This window comes from Heptranchias perlo, chromosome 19 (genome assembly GCF_035084215.1).
Source record: "Heptranchias perlo isolate sHepPer1 chromosome 19, sHepPer1.hap1, whole genome shotgun sequence".
Lineage (NCBI taxonomy): Eukaryota > Metazoa > Chordata > Chondrichthyes > Hexanchiformes > Hexanchidae > Heptranchias > Heptranchias perlo.
This window is the reverse complement of record NC_090343.1, coordinates 923,502-936,751: the sequence shown is the minus strand read 5'-3', so window position 1 is coordinate 936,751 and position 13,250 is coordinate 923,502. Positions and strand designations below refer to the sequence as shown.

Genomic DNA, 13,250 nt, shown 5'->3' with positions numbered 1-13,250 from the left:
TGAGGGGTTGAAGTCCCCCACCCAGAGTACATTCTGTGCCCTTGCTACCCTCAGTGCTTCCTCCAAGTGGTGCTCAACATGGAGGAGGACTGATTCATCAGCTGAGGGAGGACGGTAGGTGGTAATCAGCAGGAGGTTTCCTTGCCCATGTTTGACCTGATGCCATGAGATTTCATGGGGTCCGGTGTCAATGTTGAGGACTCCCAGGGCCACTCCCTCCTGACTGTATATCACTGTACCACCACCTCTGGTCGGTCTGTCCTGCCGGTGGGACAGGACATACCCAGGGATGGTGATGGAAGAGTCTGGGACTTTAGCTGAAAGGTGTGATTCTGTGAGTATGGCTATGTCAGGCTGTTGCTTGACTGATCTGTGGGACAGCTCTTCCAACTTTGGCACAAGTCCCCAGATGTTAGTGAGGAGGACTTTTTAGGATCGACTGGGCTTGGTTTGCCTTCGTCGTGTCCGGTGCCTAGTGGTCCGATGCTGGGTGGTCCGTCCGGTTTTATTCTTCTTATGACTTTTTGTCGAGAGATTGTACAATTGAGTGGCTTGCTAGGCTTTTTCAGAGGGCGATTAAGAATCAACCACATTGCTGTAAGAACTTGAGGACCTTCAGTGAAATATGTTTATGCAGTCTGTGAAAGGTTCTGTGGGAATGGTCCATAGCTGAAGACTGGCCTATTCCCACAACAGGGACCACACCAGAAACAAAATACTGCAGATGCTGCAAATTTGAAATAAAAAGATAAAATGTAGGAAACGCTCAGCAGGTGAGACAGCTCCTGGAGACAGAGTAACAAAGTTAATGTTTCAGGTCAACGGGACAGTGTAGAGGGAGCTTTACTCTGTATCTAACCCATGCTGTACCTGCCCTGGGAGTGTTTGATGGGACAGTGTACATAAGAACATAAGAACATAAGAAATTGGAGCAGGAGTAGGCCAATCGGCCCCTCGAGCCTGCTCCGCCATTCAATAAGATCATGGCTGATCTGATCCCAACCACAAATCTAAAGAACACAAGAAGTCGGAGCAGGACCCGGCCACATAGCCCCTGGGCCCTCTCCGCCACCCACAGGGCATTGACCGATCCGAACTCAGCTTCATGTCCAATTTCCTGCCCGCTCCCCATAACCCCTAATTCCCTTTACTTCTAGGAAACTGTCTATTTCTGTTTTAAATTTATCTAATGATGTAGCTTCCACAGCTTCCTGGGGCAGCAAATTCCACAGACCTACCACCCTCTGAGTGAAGAAGTTTCTCCTCATCTCAGTTTTGAAAGAGCAGCCCCTTATTCTAAGATAATGCCCCCTAGTTCTAGTTTCACCCATCTTTGGGAACATCCTTACTGCATCCACCCGATCAAGACCCTTCACAATCTTATATGTTTCAATAAGATCGCCTCTCATTCTTCTGAACTCCAATGAGTAGAGTCCCAATCTACTCAACCTCTCCTCATATGTCCGCCCCCTCATCCCCGGGATTAACCGAGTGAACCTTCTTTGTACTGCCTCGAGAGCAAGTATGTCTTTTCTTAAGTATGGAGACCAAAACTGTATGCAGTATTCCAGGTGCGGTCTCACCAATACCTTATATAACTGCAGCAATACCTCCTTGTTTTTATATTCTATCCCCCTAGCAATAAAAGCCAACATTCCGTTGGCTTTCTTGATCACCTGCTGCACCTGCATACCAACTTTTTGATTTTCTTGCACTAGGACCCCCAGATCCCTTTGTACTGCAGTACTTTCCAGTCTCTCGCCATTAAGAAAATAACTTGCTCTCTGATTTTTCCTGCCAAAGTGCATAACCTCACATTTTCCAATATTATATTGCATCTGCCAAATCTCCGCCCACTCACCCAGCCTGTCTATATCCCCTTGTAGGTTTTTTATGTCCTCCTCACTCTCTACTTTCCCTCCCATCTTTGTATCATCTGCAAATTTTGATATGTTGCACTCGGTCCCCTCCTCCAAATCGTTAATATAGATTGTAAAGAGTTGGGGACCCAGCACCGACCCCTGTGGAACACCACTGGTTACTGGTTGCCAGTCCGAAAATGAACCATTTATCCCAACTCTCTGCTTCCTGTTCGATAACCAATCCTCCACCCATGCCAGAATATTACCCCCAATCCCGTGATTTTTTATCTTAAGTAATAATCTTTTATGTGGCACCTTGTCGAATGCCTTCTGGAAGTCTAAATACACTACGTCCACTGGTTCCCCTTTATCCACCCTATACGTTATATCCTCGAAGAACTCAAGCAAATTTGTCAGACATGACTTCCCCTTCATAAAGCCATGCTGACTTTGTCCTATTAAATTATGCTTATCTAAATGTTCCGTTACTGTCTCCTTAATAATAGACTCCAAAATTTTACCCACCACAGATGTTAAGCTAACTGGCCTATAATTTCCAGCCTTCTGCCTACTACCCTTTTTAAATAACGGTGTTACATTAGCAGTTTTCCAATCTGCCGGGACCTCTCCTGAGTCCATGGAATTTTGGAAAACTATCACCAAAGCATCCACAATCCCTACTGCCACTTCCCTCAAGACCCTAGGATGGAAGCCATCAGGTCCAGGGGATTTATCCGCCTTGAGTCCCATTATTTTACTGAGTACCATCTCTTGAGTGATTTTAATCGTATTTAGCTCCTCCCCACCTCGAGCCCCCTGTTTGTCCAGTGTTGGGATATTCTTAGTGTCCTCTACTGTAAAGACTGAAACAAAATATTTGTTCAGCATTTTTGCCATCTCCATGTTTCCCACCATTAATTTCCCGGTCTCATCCTCTAAGGGACCTATGTTTGCCTTAGCCACCCTTTTTCTTTTTATATAACTATAGAAACTCTTGCTATCTGTTTTTATATTTTTTGCTAATTTCTTTTCATAATCTAACTTCCCTTTCTTAATCAATCCTTTAGTTACTTTTTGCTGTCTTTTGAAGAATTCCCAATCTTCTATCTTCCCACTAAGTTTGGCTACCTTATATGTCCTTGTTTTTAGTCGGATACTATCCTTGATTTCTTTACTTAGCCACGGGTGGCTGTCATTTCTTTTACACCCTTTTTTCCTCAGTGGAATATATTTATTTTGAAAGTTGTAAAATAACTCCCTAAATGAACACCACTGCTCATGTACCGTCTTACCCTTTAATCTATTTTCCCAGTCCACTTTAATCAATTCCGCTCTCATACCATCATAGTCGCCTTTATTCAAGCTCAGTACGCTTGTTTGAGAATCAACCTTCTCACCCTCTAATTGGATATGGAATTCAACCATGTTGTGGTCGCTCGTTCCAAGGGGATCCTTAACTAGGACATTATTAATTAATCCTGACTCATTACACAGGACCAGGTCCAAGGTTGCCTGCCCCCTTGTAGGATCAGTTACATACTGCTCAAGAAATCCATCCCTGATGCACTCAATGAACTCGTCCTCAAGGCTGCTCTGCCCAATTTGATTTGTCCAGTTAATATGATAATTAAAATCCCCCATAATTATGGCTGTTCCCTTATTACATGCCCCGACTATCTCCTGATTAATACTTCTTCCAGCAGAGTTGCAACTATTAGGAGGCCTATATACTACGCCCACTAATGTTTTTTTTCCCTTATTATTCCTTATCTCCACCCAAACTGTTTCATTATCTTGATGCTTTGTCCCAATATCATTTCTCTGTATTACAGTGATTCCTTCCTTTATTAACATAGCCACCCCACCTCCCCTTCCTTCCTGCCTGTCCTTCCTGATTGTTAAATACCCTGGCATATTTAATTCCCAGTCGTTGTCACCCTGCAGCCATGTTTCTGTAATGGCCACAAGATCATACCCATACGTAGTTATTTGTGCCGTTAACTCGTCCATTTTATTACGAATGCTACGTGCATTCAGATAAAGAACTTTCAAATCTGTTTTGTGACGCTTAGTTCCTGCTTTGTCCTTTTTTAACACTTTACCTATTACTCCATACCTTCTGTCCCTTCCTGTTACGCTTTCCTCTCTCTCCCTGCTCAGGTTCCCAACCCCCTGCCACTTGAGTTTAAACCCTCCCCAACAGCACTAGCAAACACTCCTCCTAGGACAGCGGTCCCGGCCCTGCCCAGGTGCAGACCGTCCGGTTTGTACTGGTCCCACCTCCCCCAGAACCGTTTCCAGTGTCCCAGGAATTTGAATCCCTCCCCCTTGCACCATTCCTCTAGCCACGTATTCATTTGAAATATCCTCCTATTTCTACTCTGACTAGCACGTGGCACTGGCAGCAATCCTGAGATTACTACCTTTGAGGTCCTATTTTTTAATTTACCTCCTAACTCCCTATATTCTGCTTTTAGGACCTCATCCCCTTTTTTACCTATATCGTTGGTGCCTATGTGCACCACGACAGCTGGCTGTTCGCCCTCCCCCTCCAAAATGTTCTGTAGCCGCTCCGAGACATCCTTGATCCTTGCACCAGGGAGGCAACACACCATCCTGGAGTCTCGGTTGCGGCCGCAGAAACGCCTGTCTATTCCCCTTACAATTGAGTCCCCTATCACTATAGCTCTGCCACTCTTTTTCCTCCCAGCCTGTGCAGCAGAGCTACCCGTGGTGCCAGGAAGTTGGCTGCTGCTGCCTTCCCCTGATAAGTCATCCCCCCCAACAGCATCCAAAGTGGCATATCTGTTTGAGAGGGGGATGGACACAGGGGACCCCTGCACTACCTGCCTGCATCTCTTACTCTTCCTGGTGGTCACCCATTCACTTCCTGCCTGTATACCCTTTACCTGCGGTGTGACCAACTCGCTAAACGTGCTATCCACGAGTTTCTCTGCATCGCGGATGCTCCACAGTGAGTCCACCCGCAGCTCCAGCTCCGAGATACGATCGGTCAGTAGCTGCAGGTGGACACACTTCCCGCACACATGGTCGGCAGGGACACTGGTAGTGTCCATGACTTCCCACATCTTGCAGGAGGGGCACATCACGGGTGCGAGGTCTGCTGCCATGACTTGCCTTAGCTTAGTTACCCCTTTTAAATTACATTGAAATTAGAAAATGTTAACTGTACTAGGGACCTAGGTTCACTAAAAAAAAACACTATCTGCTATAAAACCTGCAGATCCCAGAGGGAGCTTTACTCTGTATCTCTGAATTTCACATTCCGTATGAGGGAGAGAAGAGTAAGTCTAAGACTAGTGTTTTAAACTTAAATAAGGGCAATTATGAGGGCATGAAGACAGAGCTGGCTAACGTGAACTGGGAAATTAGGTTAAGGGATGGGCCAGTAGAGATGCAGTGGCAGACATTTAATGAGATATTTCATAACACTCAGCAAAGATACATTCCAGTGAGAAAGAAAGACTCTAGGGGAAGGACGAATGGCAGAGCAGGCTCGAGGGGCCGAATGGCCTACTCCTGCTCTTAATTCGTATGTTCGTATCTAACCCATGCTGTACCTGCCCCGGGAGTGTTTGATGGATGGTATAGAGGGAGCTTTACTCTGTATCTAACCCGTGCTGTACCTGCCCTGGGAGTGTTTGATGGGACAGTGTAGAGGGAGCTTTACTCTGTATCTAACCCGTGCTGTACCTGCCCTGGGAGTGTTTGATGGGACAGTGTAGAGGGAGCTTTACTCTGTATCTAACCCTGTACCTGCCCTGGGAGTGTTTGATGGGACAGAGTAGAGGGAGCTTTACTTTGTATCTAACCCATGCTGTACCTGCCCTGGGAGTGTTTGATGGGACAGTGTAGAGGGAGCTTTACTCTGTATCTAACCCATGCTGTACCTGCCCTGGGAGTGTTTGATGGGACAGTGTAGAGGGAGCTTTACTCTGTATCTAACCCTGTACCTGCCCTGGGAGTGTTTGATGGGACAGTGTAGAGGGAGCTTTACTCTGTATCTAACCCATGCTGTACCTGCCCTGGGAGTGTTTGATGGGACAGTGTAGAGGGAGCTTTACTCTGTATCTAACCCGTGCTGTACCTGCCCTGGGAGTGTTTGATGGGACAGTGTAGAGGGAGCTTTACTCTGTATCTATCCCGTGCTGTACCTGTCCTGGGAGTGTTTGATGGACGGTGTTGAGGGAGCTTTACTCTGTATCTAACCCTGTACCTGCTCTGGGAGTGTTTGATGGGACAGTGTAGAGGGAGCTTTACTCTGTATCTAACCCTGTCCCTGACCCTGGGAGTGTTTGATGGGACAGTGTAGAGGGAGCTTTACTCTGTATCTAACCCTGTACCTGCTCTGGGAGTGTTTGATGGGACAGTGTAGAGGGAGCTTTACTCTGTATCTAACCCTGTACCTGCCCTGGGAGTGTTTGATGGGACAGTGTAGAGGGAGCTTTACTCTGTATCTAACCCGTGCTGTACCTGTCCTGGGAGTGTTTGATGGACGGTGTTGAGGGAGCTTTACTCTGTATCTATCCCGTGCTGTACCTGTCCTGGGAGTGTTTGATGGGACAGTGTAGAGGGAGCTTTACTCTGTATCTAACCCTGTACCTGCCCTGGGAGTGTTTGATGGGACAGTGTAGAGGGAGCTTTACTCTGTATCTAACCCTGTACCTGCCCTGGGAGTGTTTGATGGGACAGTGTAGAGGGAGCTTTACTCTGTATCTAACCCTGTACCTGCCCTGGGAGTGTTTGATGGGACAGTGTAGAGGGAGCTTTACTCTGTACCTGACCCTGTACCTGCCCTGGGAGTGTTCGATGCTGACACTGGATGCCTAAAATGGGTAAGGGTTCATTTCTCAGAACTCGTCCCCTCAGTAAGCGTCAAGAACTAACCAGATTCACCCTTTATTCCTGGTTGTAGGAAAAAGTTGGCCCTCCGTCTCCAAGAAGCAGAAGAGTCGGTGGAAGCTATTAATGCCAAATGCTCTTCGCTGGAGAAGACCAAGCACCGTCTGCAGACAGAAATCGAGGACTTGACGATAGACCTGGAGAGAGCAAACTCAGCGGCCGTGGCGTTCGACAAGAAACAGCGCAACTTCGACAAGACAATTGCAGACTGGAAACAGAAGTACGAGGAGGCCCAGGCTGAGCTGGAGGCCTCGCAGAAGGAGGCCCGTAGTCTGAGCACCGAGCTCTTTAAACTGAAGAATGCCTACGAGGAGTCTCTGGACCACTTGGAGACCCTCAAACGAGAGAACAAGAACCTTCAAGGTATATTAAAATCCCCGCGTGGAATCCATCTTCTGTAGCTCAGAAGTTCCAATGATATTACACGAGCCGATCTCCCGTGGATGAAGTGGGGTTTAGAGGCCGGGATATTTGGAAAAGGGTTCAGGAAGTGGAAAGATAGAGATGATTGGAGCAGAGGAGTTTCTCTGCAGTGCTACAGCGTTACTGGTGGTGGGAGGGTGTAACTATGACGTGACGTTTACATAGGGATTTTCCAATTTAATGTGGACACAGGGATTTATATTCGGGTAAAGTGACACAAAATTGTGAGAACAGGAAGTAATGTTTTGTAGACAGGAAGTGCAGCGGATGTAAGATTTGTTAATCGATTCTGACTACTGTTTGAGCCACTGAATGGCGGGAGACTATCATTATTCTTCTCTTTCATCTGTACATTAGTTTGTTTGAATAGCAATATTTAGTTAAAGTTAGTTCTTGTGTTTATGGAATAATCCTTTACACAGATTGAGCATTGGATGTCACTCAGGCCTTTAACCGTCTCCCCAGCTCTCCTTCAGACAGACTGCACAGACGGACTCTGCACATTCACTGTGATCATCCCAACAGGGCAAATGCACCGGACTCTTTTGTGGGTCAAAGCACTGGATAATATCAACTGACCCCAAGGTCCAGCTTGATCGAGCCTCGTCTGTGCCGAGTTAGCTGATATCAGCCTGTCGGTCTCTGTGTCCATAAACTGTGGGTTTAGGGAGAGAAGGGAAATTAAGAAATAAACGCTTCATAAAAAGCAAATGACTTTGAAGCACGATCACTATTGTTATTGAAGCAAACACAACAGCCATTCTGCACACAGCAAGATCCCACAAACAGCAATAAGATGAACAACCAGTTAATCTATTTTTGGCAGTGTTAGTTCAAGGAGGAATGTTGGCTGGGACACTGGGAGAACTCCCTGCTCTTCTTCAAATAGTGTCATGGGATCTTTAATACCCACTAGAGCACAAGGCCTCATTCTCGTGTCTCATCCAAACATCGATAGAGTAGCACTCCCTCCGTGGCAGGTCACTGGAGAGTCAGTCCAGGTTATGGGCTCAGGTCTCCAGAGTGGGACTGGAACCCTGGACCTTCTGACTGAGTGAGAGGCCGTTCACTAGGGCACCATGGGAGCTTAGATTGCTGTTTACTGGAAACACAGATTCTATTTCTTTTGATGACAGATGAGATCACAGACCTGACTGACCAGATTGGTGAAACCAACAAGAGTATCCATGAGCTGGAGAAAGTGAAAAAGAGCCTGGAACAGGAGAAGAGTGAGGTGCAGGCAGCGCTGGAGGAGGCTGAGGTGGGTTATCCAAGAAGATTAGAGCACGAGCTAGCATGTAATAGTGAATGGAAAGATCGCCTGCTCCCAAATGAACACCTAGATATAGATACTGGTCAATGGCGAGAAACAGGAGGCAATTGTATCTCCTGTATAATAGTGTAAAGCACCATCTCGTGATAAAGAGCCAATTTGATGTGGTGGTTTCCAGGGATGAAGATGATGATTATCCTGAGTTCGGGTCTGTGTTTCAGACTCTTGAACATATTCTGATCTTCCTTACACTTGTAAAATTATGAGAGACAAGACTTAGTGAAACCAAGGCCTTGACTCTGTGCAAAGCTGATTTAAATTTATATAAGTTTAGATTTGTATCCAAGCAATTTTGAACCTGAGAAATACGTTAGACTTGGCTCATCGTCTACAACCCAACCCACCCAGGGCCAGGATCATTAATCTACAATCTGCAGGATCTCGGGCGTGAGTGTACATTCCACCTGCTCATCCCTTCCCATCTCGCTCCATCATGTTAAGCAATGTCTTTTAATGGAGACATTCTATCTCTTTATCTGCTGTTCTTTTCACTCATGATTTCCTTTCAGTGAGTAATCGACACTTACCGACAATAACTGACAGTAACCTACAATCTCCGACACTCACAGTGGGAAACCTACACTCATCGACAGTGTGACGGGGAAAGAGCGGGGGAGTGGGACTAACTGGAATGCTCTTACAAAGAGCCAGCATAGACTCAGAGCTGAATGGCCTCCTTCTGTGCTGTAACCATTCTATGATTCCAGGACAGTAACCGACACTCACCGACAGTAACCGACAGTAACCGACGCTCACCGACAGTAACCGACAGTAACCGACGCTCACCGACAGTAACCGACGCTCACCGACAGTAACTGACGCTCACCGACAGTAACTGACGCTCACCGACAGTAACCGACGCTCACCGACAGTAACCGACAGTAACCGACGCTCACCGACAGTAACCGACGCTCACCGACAGTAACCGACAGTAACCGGCACTCACCGACAGTAACCGACAGTAACCGACAGTAACTGACACTCACCGACAGTAATCTACACTCACCGACAGTAACCGACAGTAACTGACACTCACCGACAGTAACCGACAGTAACCGACACTCACCGACAGTAACCGACAGTAACTGACACTCACCGACAGTAATCTACACTCACCGACAGTAACCGACACTCACCGACACTCACCGACAGTAACCGACAGTAACCGACGCTCACCGACAGTAACCGACAGTAACCGACAGTAACTGACACTCACCGACACTAACCGACACTCACCGACAGTAACCGACACTCACCGACACTCACCGACAGTAACCGACAGTAACCGACAGTAACTGACACTCACCGACAGTAATCTACACTCACCGACAGTAACCGACAGTAACCGACACTAACTGACACTCACCGACACTAACCGACACTCACCGACAGTAACCGACACTCACCGACACTCACCGACAGTAACCGACAGTAACCGACACTCACCGACAGTAACCTACACTCACCGACACTCACCGACAGTAACCGACACTCACCGACAGTAACCGACACTCACCGACACTCACCGACAGTAACCGACACTAACCGACAGTAACCTACACTCACCGACACTCACCGACAGTAACCGACAGTAACCTACACTCACCGACAGTGACTGACACTAACCGACACTAACCGACAGTAACCGACAGTAACCTACACTCACCGACAGTGACTGACACTAACTGACACTAACCGACAGTAACCTACACTCACCGACACTCACCGACAGTAACCGACAGTAACCGACACTCACCGACACCCTTTAAAGCCGTCTCCGCGGTGCCTCATGGGTCAGCTCCTAGCTGGAATGATCATTGGAATTTTGTGCTGAGAATTCCAACTCTCTCCATGAACTTTTTTAAGAATGAGGAAGATTAATTTCCAAACTCCAGAAGACGATCAAGATCTTCGACTGTTGGCAAATCACTTAGTGCGGTCGAAATTTAATTGAATTTAAATCAACTTACTGTCTGGAAACCCAAGTGTTAAAAACTCACTGAAAACTCCCACTGTTTCCAAATCTTTTATTTTGTTATGTCGAACTGGATTGCACCTTGCAGGGCTGCTGCCTCAGTACCCCAGCGAAATGGGCCAATGAGTAATCAGAACAGATGGCGCTCTGTAAATAATAAACAAATGCTGATCAACGTGCTTTCATTTTTTCCCAGGGTACACTTGAACACGAGGAAAGTAAAACTCTCAGGGTCCAGCTGGAATTGGCTCAGATCAAAGCTGAAATTGAACGGAAACTGTCAGAAAAGGAGGAGGAAATTGAAAATCTGAGGTGAGCTGAATGGTTTTGCCACCATATTATTATTTACGATGCATCTTCTGGAAGTCTAAGGGTTAAAGCTAATTGGTCAAGCAGTCAAAAGTGTAAGAAATTTTAAGAACAGGCAACAGCGAGTTTCCCCTCCAGAATGCAGCCAATTGTCTCTTTAACCCTTCCCTTTTCAGTGTCCGTCCCACACTCTCCCACCTTGTGAGCTGAGCTCCCCTTTAGTTCCCTTCTTGCCCTAAGATATGATGAACTTGTGACCCCCCCGGGATCTGAACCCTTTGCCTAATGAACAATTTGCTTCAAAATCTTGAAAACGCTATTGTACCAATTCAAGAGTCTCCTCTGTTTCAAACAAGCAATGATGGTGGACAATCAGGCAACTAACAGGAAGAGGCTGTGTGAACCTCATATCCTCACCATGATGGAGCCCAGCGTATAAGTGCAAAAGACAAGATTGAAGTGTTTGCAAACATCTTCAGCCAGAATTGCCGAGTGGATAATCCATTTCGGCCTCCACCTGAGGTCCCAGTTTACGGCCAAGCTGTTACACTGCCACTGTCACACTGGCATCTACCCAACAATATGGAAAATTGTCCAGCTATAACCTGTCCACAAGAAACCAGAACCAACTTTCTTAACCTTTCCTCATAACTTTATTTGCTGATACCCATGAGGTGAAAGCCTAGGTTTTATCCTTCACTGAATCAGGAAAATTTCTGGGTTCTCTATTATATGACTGAGGATATACTTCATAACTTCTTCACCCAGGGAGTGGTGAGAATGTGGAACTTGCTATCACAAGGAGTAGTTGAGGCAAATAGCATTTAAGGGGAAGCACATGAGGGAGAAAGGAATAGAAGGATATCAAGGCCTTAGAGAGGGTGTAGAAGAGATTTACTGGAATGGTACCAGGGATGAGGGACTTCAATTCCGTGGAGAGACTGGAGAAGCTGGGATTGTCCTTAGAGCAGAGAAGGTTAAGGGGAGATTTGATCGAGGTGTTCAAAATCATGAGGGGTTTTGATAGAGTAAATAAGGAGAAACTGTTTCCAGTGGCAGGAGGGTCGGTGACCAGAGGACACAGATTTAAGGTGATCGGCAAAAGAGCCAGAGGCAACACGAGGAAACATTTTTTTTTACGCAGCGAGTTGTTCTGATCTGGAATGCGCTGCCTGAAAGGGCGATGGAAGCAGATTCAATAATAACTTTCAAAAGGGAATTGGATAAATATTTGAAGGGAAAAAATTTGCAGGGATATGGGGAACGAGCAGGGGAGTGGGACTAATTGGATAGCTCTTTCAAAGAGCTGGCACGGGCATGATGGGCTGAATGGCCTCCTCCTGTGCTGTAACATACTATGATTCAATGAATAGAAGGACATGTAGATAGGGTTAGATGAAGGTGGGGGGGGGGGGAGGCTCGTGTGGAGCATAAACGCCGGCATAGACCAGTTGGGCCGAATGGCCTGTTTCTGTGCTGGTGACTCGATGTAATTCGATGTAATGTATTCTTGAAATAACTAGAGGACTCGAAGCCTTTTCTTTACTAAACTCCAAGACAAGCCAACCGTCTACAGACAGACTGTCTGACCTGTCGATCAGCCAGGATGCAAACACACAATCCTAGAGATAATCTGGTGACAGTATTATTGGATGTGCAAGACCTGAACAATATGTTAATTGTGATTGCTCAGAGACTCGATGCAGAGGATGTCCTGTTAGATCTTTGAAATTGATGCAGTTCTTTGCTCAGAAGCCAGGTGAATTGGAAGAATGTATTTCAATCTCATTCACACACAAGCATCACAGCTGGAAATCTAGAAAAAAAACTGAATTCAATAAATCTGGTCATTTTTGGGCTGACATCAGAAGAAAAGGACAAAATATCTGTCAGATCATCACAGGAATCTAATCCTGTCACTAATGACCTTCAGAATACACAGAACATGGGGCGGGGGGGTCCTACAGAGAGTGTACAGCACACGGGGGGTCCTACAGTGTACAGCACACGGGGGGTCCTACAGAGAGTGTACAGCACACGGGGGGTCCTACAGAGAGTGTACAGCACACGGGGGGTCCTACAGAGAGTGTACAGCACACGGGGGGTCCTACAGAGAGTGTACAGCACACGGGGGGTCCTACAGAGAGTGTACAGCACACGGGGGGTCCTACAGAGAGTGTACAGCACACGCAGGGTCCTACATAGAATATACAGCACGTGGGGGGTCCTACATAGAATATACAGCACGCAGGGGGTCCTACAGAGAGTGTACAGCACACGGGGGGTCCTACAGAGAGTGTACAGCACACGGGGGGTCCTACAGAGAGTGTACAGCACACGGGGGGTCCTACAGAGAGTGTACAGCACACGCAGGGTCCTACAGAGAGTGTACAGCACACGGGGGGGTCCTACAGAGAGTGTACAG

At 46.8% G+C, this 13,250-nt stretch overlaps 1 protein-coding gene across 1 annotated transcript in view; it reads left to right on the top strand.

Moving 5' to 3' along the window:
• The window catches only part of LOC137335056 (myosin-7-like), a 122,135-nt gene that overhangs the window by 88,432 nt on the left and 20,453 nt on the right, over nucleotides 1–13,250 (top strand). Inside the window, exons 32-34 of the mRNA XM_068000132.1 lie at nucleotides 6,799–7,148; nucleotides 8,345–8,469; nucleotides 10,713–10,828. Coding sequence (XP_067856233.1) covers nucleotides 6,799–7,148; nucleotides 8,345–8,469; nucleotides 10,713–10,828 — 591 coding nt within the window. The remainder of the gene's footprint in view (nucleotides 1–6,798; nucleotides 7,149–8,344; nucleotides 8,470–10,712; nucleotides 10,829–13,250) is intronic.